The 13,060-nt window shown below is 36.4% G+C and overlaps 1 protein-coding gene across 7 annotated transcripts in view; it reads left to right on the top strand.

Moving 5' to 3' along the window:
* Positions 1-13,060, top strand: part of supt3h (SPT3 homolog, SAGA and STAGA complex component) — a 152,920-nt gene that overhangs the window by 117,721 nt on the left and 22,139 nt on the right. For all 7 annotated transcript variants that reach the window (XM_049463557.1, XM_022673032.2, XM_022673038.2 and 4 more), the window contains 3 exons: positions 6,923-6,998; positions 9,654-9,766; positions 11,789-11,899. In XM_049463557.1, the coding sequence (XP_049319514.1) occupies positions 6,923-6,998; positions 9,654-9,766; positions 11,789-11,899 (300 nt within the window). The remainder of the gene's footprint in view (positions 1-6,922; positions 6,999-9,653; positions 9,767-11,788; positions 11,900-13,060) is intronic.

Genomic DNA, 13,060 nt, shown 5'->3' with positions numbered 1-13,060 from the left:
AAAATTAATTACATTTAATGTCCATTAATGTCTATTATTAAAACTATTATTATTATTATTATTATTATTATTATTATTATTATTATTATTAATAATAATAATAAATCATTTGGCAAAATGTAATTAATTATAACACAGACACACACCTATGAAAAGGTATCTCTAATTGAATAAAACAGATTAACATTAATCTGTGATGGAGTACAGACAAAAAAAAAGTTTTTTTTTTTGTTTTTTTTTACCTTTTCTTTCAAAAGGATGACAACTGGAATTAATTTTAACTTCCTCCTCTGTTGAAATGATGCATCTCTGTGCTCCACTCATTTCTCCACGACTCCCTAAGATTTTTTGAATGTAGTTCCTATTTACGGTAAATGACCCTTTTTCAAAGGCGTCTGCTCTCTCCTCCATTTACTCTCCAAAGGTTTCCTGGTGATGTAAATATATTACAACACTTGTGTAAATACCATGGACATTATTTCACGGGATTTCCAAACCCACAGCTCACGGGTCAAACGCTTGGTAGATGTCCAGTCCTCTAAAGGCACATGTGTTGAGCCAGCGCTGCCATGCATCAGGTCAGACAGGGTTATAATTTAGCCGCTCGCTCTCTCACTCTCTCGCTCTCTCACTCGTACTCCTGATCAGACTGCGATGGCCTTTTCTTTTGTCAGTGGTATGTGGATTGTATTTCCTCAGGCAGACCATCAATCTTCTCAAGGACCTTCTAAGATCTCTTGACAATCTGTTATTTTCCTGGCCAGTTCAGATGGGAATGCTTAAAAGTCTCTTTGTCATGTTGTGTGGGATCCGCATTGTTTTGGCCTTAATGCCATGATGACAGCAGTCTCTAGAGGCTTCTATTTTCGGGACTCTGGGGAAGCGTATTTTTTTAAATTCCGCAAATACGTTTTTTTTTTTTGTTTGTTTTTTTTTTTAGACATTTCCGAAAAGCCAGTGTAAACTTTTTTTTTTTTTTTTTGTCGCTTTCATGTGATTGAAGAAGCTTATTAGAACTTTTGAATTCAGTCTTAAATTGCTCTCTCTTTCTTGTTGTGTGTAGTTGCTGAGGTTTTATTTGTTGAACAAAGAAAAATGGCGTAAACAATTCATTTGCTTTGTAATTAAGGCAGTACATAAAGCATGGGCTTTAAAGCCATTCTTTTTCTTGCTTATTTTCTTTATAAAATGACTTAAAGGGACAGTCCACAGATTTTCAGGATTCGAGACCTCTCTGGTGAAAATGTGCAACTGCACCAAGTACGTGGAAGAGTACTTAAAAGAAAAACATGGCAACCATAAACACCATGTACTTGTTCTGGATATAGATGGAATTTGGCCTCCCCATTCATGTAGTGAACATACACACACACACACACTCACTAACCTTGTTCTGGTGCCCAACAAACACTGATGGCCCACCAAACCTGGATAGTAAACATACCACCTTGTCATTAATGGCCTAGTGCTCTAATTGCTGATCTACCACTGCCCTACTGACCTTGTTTTAATGTAGGTTAATATAAATAAATTGATGTAAATATGAACATACTGTATTAGTAATTGCAGGGATGGTTGTGGCAGGACACTGTTATCATTCATTTAAGTAGGAAGTAAGAATACTACTGCTTTCAATTTAAAAGAGTAAAACTTTTTGGTTTAAAAGCGTAAAAACGTAATGTGACGTGATGTGAAGCTGTAATGGTTTTAGGTTTAGTTTTAAGAAGTTGATTCCTTCCGTCTCACACTGTCTAGATTAAGCGTGGTGCTTTACGATATTATTCTGTGGTCTCTTCGGTGCTGTAAGTAGCATCAGGTGCCTTATTCAATTCTCTTCACTCTAAGACTGTTTTGGTAAGGCCCATTAAAAGCAGCCCAAGTGACTCACACCAGTAACATCCAGACCGCTCACTCCTGAACTCTTCACGAGGCTTCACAAGGCTCTTAATGCTGAAGCAGTGCCTGAGTAACTCTTAAGCAACCATGGAGGTGTTTGATAGAGAAAAAATATATATATGTAGTCTGAAAGGCTTTAGAGATGCATGTTTGCTTATTACTCTTAGATCTCTTAGACACCCCAGGCAGGCTCCTCACACACTAAGGAGGATCTGAATTATTATTATTATTTGTTTTTTATAAAGTTAACCACACACTGGCTTTTGCTGGATGTCCAAAATATATTTTGGGTTCTGGCCGGTGGAAGTCTCAAGGCTACCAAAAGTACAAATTGAGATTCTCTTCATCCAGACCACACTGGCACGAAATGAAAGCACAGGCTCTCCAAATCAAATATTAGTCAATGTCCAATCATATAGCTCGGCCTCAGTTGTGGGTATAATCTGGCTATTAGCAGGTGGGTCAAAGTTTTGATTTAATCAACGGCTAAACATAGTATTCAAATGCGAAATCCCCCTGCCGCGCTTTTCAGTCAATAAAGCCACAGTCATAACATTTCTCCTGTCTCTGGCTGACTGCTTGACAAGAGTTATTTAAGTTCAGCGGCTCCAGTCTCGTATCGCTCCCGGCCCAATTTGGAGCCGAGCGCAGACACCAAGGCTGCTGTGAATTCCCCCACTGCACTGCAAACGAGCCCTCTGCTCGCCTCTTAACGACACTAATAGAAATCACAGTTCCAGCGCTGTGCGGCAGGCAGGGCGAGCGCCGGCGCTCGGCATCATTAATATGTATTTTCAAAGATGGAATTTCCAACGACTGCCAGCTAACTAAATAAAAAGGCTCCGGTTGGTTTGGGTGGGCTGAAAGTGATCTCGACCTCCTCGCTTCGGGCGCCGTGCCCCTGAGCCGGGATGTCGGACTGTCCTGAGGCTGAGATGCCTGCCTCCCTCTCTCTCTCTCTCTCTCTCTCTCTCTCTCTCCCTCTCTCCTCCTGACTTCAGTCTGGGGACCCGTCACTCTGTTGAAGAAAGGAGAAAAAAAAAAGAAAAAACATTAAAACATTAGCGCACACACACAGGTTGGAAAAGAGGTTTGGGGGAGACTATAAACCATATAAGCCCCTCTTTTCTTTTTTTTTTTTTTTTTTTTTTTTTTTTTTTTTTTTTTTTTTAAACTGCGCACACCCTGCTACAAAGCTGGTATGGATGCTTTGTGAATGGTTGAAATGGGTCCAGGATGAGGAAATGTCTAATTACAGGTCTGACCTGCAACTTAACACGTTCGGTTGTAAAGCTAGAGTAAAATCTGTTTGCTCGCTATTAAGGGGGTTCACTGCAGCTTGCTGCTCTCTTAAAGACCTGAAGTGTAGACAGTAGAGCTCTTGTCATGATACGATGTAGCCATGCTGCTAAAGCTGAGGTTACAATTCACGATTTTACCTCAGATTTTAGCCCAGATTCTCAGTCTGGCTGAGTCGAATTGTTTTTAGTATGGCAGTTTTTTTTTTTTTTTTTCGTTAGTTGGACTCAGTAGTTTACAAAGAGGGTGCAGACTCTGTGGGAATATAATATATATGCTGCATCATTTAAAAATGATCAATTTCCCGTTCATATGGACTTCACTATGACTAGTAATGATCCCAAACTAGCACATATCTCCTCCAATATGTGTTAAGTTAGAGTCTGTCTGTTTTCGAACTGCTTCTGATGCAGCATCACCGTGTAGTTAGCGCACTCAGAGGCAAGCGCAGCGACCCAGCTCTGATACATCAGCTAACAGAAGCCTGCGCTGACCAGCACCACACTGGAAATGATGTGGGAGATGTGGTCTACCTAAAACTGAGGGAGCAAGGCCAGATGTGTTCTCTCAGACTCCGGCTGCTGATGGTATAGCAGCATAATCCTGGTTTTAAACCAGTCCTTCACAAATCATATTGACAGCACCTTAGTATGCTGAATCACTCTGTCCCAAATTGACCATCTAGTATAATGTACTGGTTATTGACTTAATTTAAACAGATCCAGAGTTTATAGCCAAAAAAGTAGAGTCCACCTTAAATGATAAAGCAGCTACAGTATGTTCTGGTGAAGAAGCCAACATCTGCCTTTATATATGGTATATATACTATTCTTGTAGATACTGTGAGGTATGGGTGTTTAGGAATGTGTTTTATTTAGCTTTAGCTGCAGGTTGAAGATGTATAGTGTATGATCCTGTCGTTTGGTGCACAATGACCAACGAGCATACAAATCTGCGAAAATCAGTTGGCAAGTGTGAGGTATATGGGTGGGCAGTGTGGTCTTGAAATAGTATTACAGTATATCAGGGAAGTACTGCTGCCACAATGCTAAAATTCTGAATATTTAGTACAAGCATTTAAAATGCAAACATACAAGCTATTATACAAAAAAAAAAAAAAAACGATAAAGCATAAAATATCATGAAATCGATTTTTGGTACTTCATTTGAAAGGTACCTACATTAGCATTGAAATGTTTTATTTATGTAGCAGTGTAATGAAATTAGTGTAATACTGTAATATTAAAGAATAGCTTATCCCATTACTCATAACATGAAAAAATAAATCATAACAAGCATACATGCACAATATCAAATATCACAATGATTGTCAACTGCCACTTAAAGTTTTTATTTATTGATTTATTTTTAGATTTATAAATGAATTTGATGCCCTTAAATTATAGTAATGATCATGTGCTTCATTTATGACTGTTATGAAGCATATGTCATTTTCATTTGATGTATTAATTAATTTATGATTAGCTTAGATGCCTATTTATGGCTTATGTTATGGGTGCTGTCACCAACTATTCATAAATATTATATTATTGCTTTATAAATGCATTATTGGATGTATGTGTGTGTGATGAAGTATCATTCAGATAAAGTGTTAACAGATTTTTTGATAGTTAAAAAGTGATGCATTTATAGTTATAATATGATTTTTGTATGATTCAGTATAGCGGACCACAGTGCTTTATAATAAAAAAAAATGCTAAAGTTGAGTTTGAAAGTGGAGTACCAAGACTTTAAACACTGTAAAATAGTGAGTCTCTGGTGTCTGCGTTGATTTTTAAGGGAGTTTGATATGACACTTAAAGCATTGCCTCAGTCCAAGACCTCATGCTCTCTCAAAACCACAGCATCCCACCTGATTCCTGCAGATCCCACAGCAAGCTGATGGAGGACGTTATTATAGGCCTAACAGAGATGCTGTGAATGAGTCTATTGTACAGTCTGAGCTCACGCCAGCACGACTGCTCAGACGCAAGCCGCATTGTTCATCCTTATGTCAGGCACTTAATCGCTGCTGACGTCAGCGGGGAGTGCGTCTACCAGGTGACCAGGCTGTACCGTGATATAAGTGTAGATAACTCTTCACTGCTGGAGGATTATGTGTCTTAACATGACAAGGGGGTGGTGTGTTCATCTCGCAATGTGTGTGCTCAGCATTGTTGGCGTTTACTGTACTTTTATTGCCTTGTAAAATAAAAGTCTTGCTCTCAGTGTTGTGATTGAACACCGCTGATCATTGAAGAGACTTTTTAATCTTGCCGATTCAACGCCTTCAGTGCAAATTCCGCTATGACTGTGACTGAGAGTGGAGATTCCCCCACAGCGCAGTTCTCGGCAGTAGATGCACGTGCACGCTCTTTAATTGCTCCAGGTGCAGAGCAGTGCGTTTGGATTTACAGCATGACATAATGTAATTAGCCACTGGTCACTCTTCCATTTGTGCAGCTGTGGAATGTGCTCAGCTAGGATACTGTACTGTAGTGAAATGCCGTTACAGATAAGTGAAATCTGCAAACTAACAGAAAAAAAAAATGTTCCAAGACGTAGCTGTTCAAATGGAACTGAATTGAACTTTATCTGTGTGAATGTAATAGGGCTACAGCTATCGATTATTTTAGTAATAGAGGACTCTACCTAAAATTCGATTTGATTAATCGAGTAATCGGATAAAACATATATATTTGCTTGACTAAAAAGCAATTTAAAATACACAAGAGACAATAAGACACTTCATTTAATAATAAATGATGAATTGGTTTAATTTTTAAATTTACAACATATATTTCCAAATTTCCAAAACACAAATAGAAATAAATAAAACACAAAACAGACATAAATAACACAAGTAATAATTAATAATTTAATAAATGAAGTTAAATTATTTCAACTTAGGATTTCTAAGATCAAAAATAAAGGGAATTAATCAATAATAAAGGAATAAACATTGGCTTTGTGTTGTGCATCTTAGCTTCTTAACAGCAGAGACTTTCTTTAGAGAGTTCTGCCAGTGTTGGATAAGCTCGCTGCATTCTTTTCCCACCGTGTCAGTGTTTTCTCCTTCTTGGACTGGGGATGTTTTTTTTTGGAAATACATCAAGACCTGTGGAATAATTGTGACAAAAAAAATATATATATATATTTTGTTTGTTTATTTACGTTAGACACTACTCTGATTTAATCCATTGACATAACTAAGACTAAATGACAATACAGGCAGTTCATGGCCAGAGTAACTTTAGCTCGGCTAACATTAACATGTATTTGTTTTTCTTTTAAACTCCACAGTGCTATGTTTACTGATTACATAAAGCCTGTATTAAGTCTAGAACTTATCTTAGTTGTAATAAACTAACCACACACATTAGACAGTATTAATAATAATCAGCGCTCCACAGCACTGTCGTTATGTTAACAAGGTACATTAATCTCATTGATAAGTATAAATTAAATGTGCCTGTTCTCTCTGCTTTTTATAAGGACCTTTTTAATACTTTCTTGTGACCAAAACCAGTGTCTAATCACACCATACCTGTGATCATTTACATGTCATCCTGAGATTTAACTACATTTTTGAGATATAACTACAGTTTTGCACTGATCTTGGGGTATAAGTATACCTCAGCATCGTAGAACGGAACTGTAAAAAACACAACTCGTCTCATTGCAGTAGTAATGTGGTGTCAACTGTCTTTTCTCTCTTTATCTGCAGAGGCTTGAAAAACAGACAAGAAGCATGGACTCCTCACAGTACAGTGATTTCTGCGAAAGCCGACAACTCAGTTTTTGTAAGTATTTCTGTAGTGTGTGCTCCTATTTCTCAGTTTTTTATCTGTCCGTCAAATGCATAATATTACTAATATGCCTAATATGCCTTACCTATCTATATAAAATTTATATAATAAAATGTAACTTATTTATAAATAAATTATGTTCTAGAAAATGTTTAGGTATATTAAGGTTGCACAAAATTAAATTAATATTATTTATTATTTACCCCAGATACTTCAGAAGACGTGTTTGATATCTGTTGTCTGCTTTTTTTTTTTTTTATAACTAAAGATGCTAGGCTAAATATGCTAAAAAAAAACACTGCACTTAGATTGTTGCCAGTTTTGTCTCTGTATATTTACCCAAAATAATAGTATAAATGTGTTCCAGATATGTGCTGGAAGTACAAAGCCCCTGAAAGGACATGGTGTAATGGTTTTAGGTTAAAAAAGTGGTGAGCACCACATACTAAGCACCAGACATCACTGCCTATATTTATGTAAATGATTGCATAAATGAATTTTTGGCAGGTTGTTGACAGATGTTCTTAAACATGTATCTCTAGAGATAATAAATCCACTGTTTATTAGCAGAGTAAACCTAGCATATGGCACTGTAAACTAGAGATGGGTTAAGCAGCAGAGACTGAGCAGTGCATTTTATATTCAGACTGGTGGATGATGGTTCGTCCAGTGGGTTTAAATGGGCAGTTTTCCATTAGTCATGAAAATAAGCATTCAGCAGCACTTAATATAATTGTAAGGGGCTTTGATGCTGTTGCCCTCCTGTGTGTATGTGGTGTTCGCTGTGTGTGTTTGGAACTCTCCGAGGTTTAAGAGCATGGCTGTGGGATGTGAACACACCACCACTGGTTTGTGAAGGCCACATTCCAGCACTAATAACATGTTGACTGGGTTCAGGCTTCACCAATAACCAGTCTCTCCACACTGCTGCTGGCCTGTGTAACCCCGCACTCTGTGCCTCAAACCAGTACAGCACAGCTAACACGAGCATGAGGGCTGCATTCTGTCTCGTCTGTTAATGTGATGAAATGTGTCAAAATTATATTAACTCTAAATTAACTCTAAACACAAATGCTAGAAAAAAAACATAGCTTAAGAGTAGAAGCTGGTGTAAAAAATGTTTTAATGTCATTTTAATTACTTAAAATGTATTTTTTGTGTGTTTAAGTGTAATGGATTTGTAGAACAGCACAAAACATATGTAACACTTCTTAGTTTATTATTATTAATCCCCAAGCAAAATTTACTTTTATTTATTTCCTTATATAGTTATTTTAAAAGACATATTTCTATGGAAAACTAGATACAATTATACTGAAAATTACTAAAAAAATTTAAAGGAAAATAATTAAAGGAAAAACAACACTCGATCTGATATACAGTAAGACTTTCATACATGAGATAAAATCAAGCTCTCTATTTATATAGTAATAATACTAATAATTGTATAATACACAGGTGTTTCTGTCCATTCATTCACTTCCTAGATTTATCTTAATTGGTTGATTTTAGCTCTTATTAGTCAAAGAAGGTGATTAATCAAATTATGCAAAATAACTCTAAAATTCAAAAATCTATTAAAATATATTTTTTTATGTCTACAAAAATATAATGCATTCAGTCAGTCTGTGAATATGTCTCTCTATATCCCCTGTAAAAGATGGTTCTAAACAATGCTAGTAAGCTATAGGTTATAGCAGCCATAATTTAGCTCTTACATACTAGGGGTGTAACGATACACTCTGCTCACAATATAATTTGATTCACGATACTGATTTCATGATTCGATTTTATCATGATATTAAAAAAAATGGAAATTCATTGTTAATTTTTCTGAAATGTAAACAACATAAAATAATGCACATTTCCTTAAAAAATGACTTTATCCCCCTGCAATAAAAATGAATAGTAATTATCAAGAACTCTGTTTAATGTTGTAAACAAAATGCTCTTTTTTGGCTTCAGCATCTTAAATAACCAAGTTTTCTGAAACGTTTTCTTTTTTACAAAAAAAAACTAATTCTGGCCACAATGCATCATTACACCCCTATTAGATAACTATATCTCATACTACAATTTAAATATACAAGACATAATCATTTGATTTTGTAATTATTTATCTTCTGATCAAAAAATTTATGTACTTTTCTTAAGTAACCTGGTTTAAAGTATATTTTTTTCTATTATATTAAATGTGTTTACGAGCAGTCACTGTAGCTCATTTTAGTAGAGTCTATAGTAGACTAACTCTATAGCACATCCTGACCAGATGCTGAGAACATGCAAAACCTCCTTTTAGAGTCCTGTATACGTATGCAAATATTCAAGCACCCCTGGTCAATGGTGTGTTGCTGATTTAAATGTTTTTTTTCATGTACAGTGAAAACAAGTGTGCACTTTGTAGTGCACAATTACTGTTTATTTGTGTAATTTAACACGGTCAGTGGAAAAAGAAAACAAAACCTGTCGTTTCTACGGAGGGGTTCATATGCAAACATCTGTATATGGAGTGTATAGTGGGATTAGTGAAGACTAAGTGAGATCGCAGGCTGTTTTATTGTGCTTGCTGGGTTTAAATGCTTTTCTGATTTGAAATGCTATTAATGGTATTAATAATATCACTATAACAGTCACTTATCTGTTTTAAAGCTAAAAAGGCCTCCAAGTTTCGGGAGTGGCTGGACTGCAGCAGTCTGGATGTGAAGCCTAATGCTGTATCAATGGAGATTCTGTCATATTTGGCCTATGAGACTGTTGCACAGGTAAGCTATAGGTTCACTGTCTGCTTGTAATAATTATAAGTTTTATGATAAATCAGAAGGTAAAATGCTCTTATTTTCTTTAAAGCAAATACATCTGATTCATATTGCAAACTGGCTAGAATTACTTTTTTTCTATTATAATAAATTTGTATTATATTTTATATTATTAAATATCTTAATCTATAATGCATTAGCAGTGAACTTGACAAAGCTTAGGCACATAATCTTTAATGGAGAAAATGAACCACAGTGCAGCTCACAGCTTAACCCTCCTCCTGCTATCTTCAAATTTACTTGCGCCTTTATTCTCTGGGTCGACATGATCCCAGCTATTTTAACATCCAGAAAATTAATTTAATTACATTTAAATAAACATGTTAGCAAAGTTTATTTGCCAGATATTTCATGTTTATTTGATAAATTGTCAGCAGTTCTGGCATTATTATAATGTTATATTAGTATCATGTACGTATTTTTTATTTTTTATTATTATTATTTTTTTTAATTTACACACAAATTTGTGTAAAATATTGAGATTTCTTATATATTATGCCATAGACTGTGTATAGCTGGACAGAGAATCGTCTCTCTAAAGTGAAGCCACCACAGGTCGGGCGCCCCCTGCTGTTCGGTTGCAGAAAGCTGTGTAACCCCACCCATCCCCATAGGTTTCAATGACAAAACAGACAACTTTCAATCATTTATTTTTCCAGTATGCTGTAATTCTACCTCCATTATTTAAATACAAAAGCTAGTGTAACCTCTGCTTATATTGTCAAATCCACACAGAATTCGTTTTTTAAAACGTTCTTCAGCTCTATTCAAAAAGTTGTGGTTATAAAAAAAGGGCTGGGTTACACCTAGCTGGGGTGGGACCAATGACTGTATGGATGGGACCATAGACTCTGTGGAGGCAGCCCTCAGGGGCGGGTTTATTTAAATGAGCAGGCTCTACTGCTTCGTTTTCATTAAATGAATGGGAACGGCGACATGGCATCCATCTTTTTTTTAACAATCTCTGTATTATGCAGATTAAACCGCCTTAATAAAACATACATTGAAATTAAAACATTGAAACATTTTATTTTTTCACTTATTGCCTTTATCAACTTAAGAATGACAATAAATATGGATCACAAAACTAATGTTAACCATTTTTTCAGAGACTTTAAACATTGAGTGGGGTCAAATTGACCCCAAAGATAATAGGAGGTTTAAACAGTGAAACAGCTTCTAATATTAAACACGACTTTAAATGAAAAACAGATAAATGATGGTATTAAGCAGGTATAAGAGAAAACATGCCAATCTTATGTCTCACAGAGGCAGCATTGGTGTGTGTGACTGAGAGAGAGAGTTATGAGATTTAATCTGTGTTTTAGCATAAATAAAATGTAATCTACCTTCTAAATTCAACAGTCGTGACACTGTGTTTACATTTCTAAATAAAACCATTTGTACATCACCAGGTTCTGTAAAAAAAAAGTAAATCAAAGGAGGATATTGGGGCCAAACTTGGTAAATTATGAATTTGCTTTAAAATAAATTATTTTCCAGATTACACGCATTAACAATGACAGCACTTACCAAACAAGAGATAGAAGTGTATAATGCATCAGTCAGACTGTGCGAGAGACTGGTGTTCTAGTCCTTCCCTCTTGATCTCTTCACTGACAGAAGAAGAAAAAAATTGGTGCATGAAATAACATCACTACACGCCACTCATGTTTCTTAGATAAACTAAAAATGACAAACTGCCTCATTTCTAGGAAGTGGATCTGACATTTTCTGACTGGCGATTACTTTTCAAGCATCTCCTTTTTCATTGTAATAAACACGGAAAACCAACACCAAATCAGACCTCATAATAGCTGCTGAAAATAACCCCCGGGTCAGCTCAGGCTCAGGCCCATCTCTCCTACAGCGCTCTGGTAGTATTATATAGAGTTTCAGTAGCCAGATAAAAACGGCAGTCTTTTCTGGAACATTCTTACTCATGATGACCCTGCTGTTGTGTTTCAGATCGTTGACCTTGCGCTGTTGGTTAAACAAGACATGACCCCCAAAACAGGGGATCCTTTTGGCCATGCCATCTCAGCCACTTTTTTCCAGTACCACAGCTCCAGTTCTGAGGTGAGCCATGAACTATTCTGTTTTACACCTTTTCTGCTAGAGTAAATCCAGACTGTTGTACAGGATAGTCAGGGCAACTTTGAGGTTGATTTGCTCTTCCTGATAATCGAAAAAATCAGTAAATGATCATCTTCCCTGATTATTCTTTAGTGTGTGGGGTCTGTAATCCAAGCTTTAGTTCTCCTATCTTCTCCCAGAGCAGTCGGAGCTGCCCTGATTGTGAATCATAAACATGAAAGTACTCTCTGGTGGGAAACGTGACTTTGTATACACTACACAACAAAAAATTGGACACATCATCTCATTTAGTGTTTTAATTTTTTTAAAGGTCTCAAAGGTCTCATGTCTAGTTGTGGTCTCTAGTATGAATGAACGCCATGTGAGCTGGGGACTATAGGATTTTGGCTTTTGCTGATGAATATTCATACATACAAAAATATCGCCTCTGATTGGCTTAAAGCACTGTGACGCAGCAAGACAGACAACAGTTAGAAACAATTTAAATTAAAGACAGTTTTACACTAATAACAGTCTTTGCTAAGTGCAGTTCAGCCACTGACCTAGTAGAAAGCAAACATCACCAGAAATCCTGTGTAAACTATAGTTACTTACAAAGAGGTGGGTAATACAGGTATAGAAAGTGAAAAGATTTTTTACTTTTAACTAGTGTAGGCAGAACTGTTCTGGAAATACACCTGTCTCAGTTACACTTCGCTGGTGGTGTTCCATAGACAAGTTCTAAACATTTGTTCCTTAGCTCTGAATAACTGGACAAAGCATATAATACCAATGTGATTTTTGCACAAATAACACAGGAACAAACTGCCATGTTGTTCCTAGCTATGTTATCTCCTGTCTGGCGAAACGTGTCTACCTGCGTGGTTTAAGTGCCGCTACTAGCTACTGCAGACAATGGAGGTTGAGGAAGAGTTTCATGTGCAGCAAAGAAAAAGAAAAGGTTGATTTTAGTAAAAGGACACCTTTAAGCATTTTGAGTGACTCTTATCAGGGGGTTTACTTGCAGTTTCTGAGGCTGAAAATTTTGATGGACTTATCCTGTGCAACAGAGGGATCTCTTGGTCTTCCTTTCCTGGGGCGGTCCTGATGAGAGCCAGTTTTATCATAATGTTTTTGATGGTTTTTGATGCACTTGAGGATACT

This window comes from Astyanax mexicanus, chromosome 14 (assembly GCF_023375975.1).
Source record: "Astyanax mexicanus isolate ESR-SI-001 chromosome 14, AstMex3_surface, whole genome shotgun sequence".
Taxonomy (NCBI): Eukaryota; Metazoa; Chordata; class Actinopteri; order Characiformes; family Acestrorhamphidae; genus Astyanax; species Astyanax mexicanus.
This window is presented reverse-complemented; position numbering and strand designations above follow the sequence as displayed.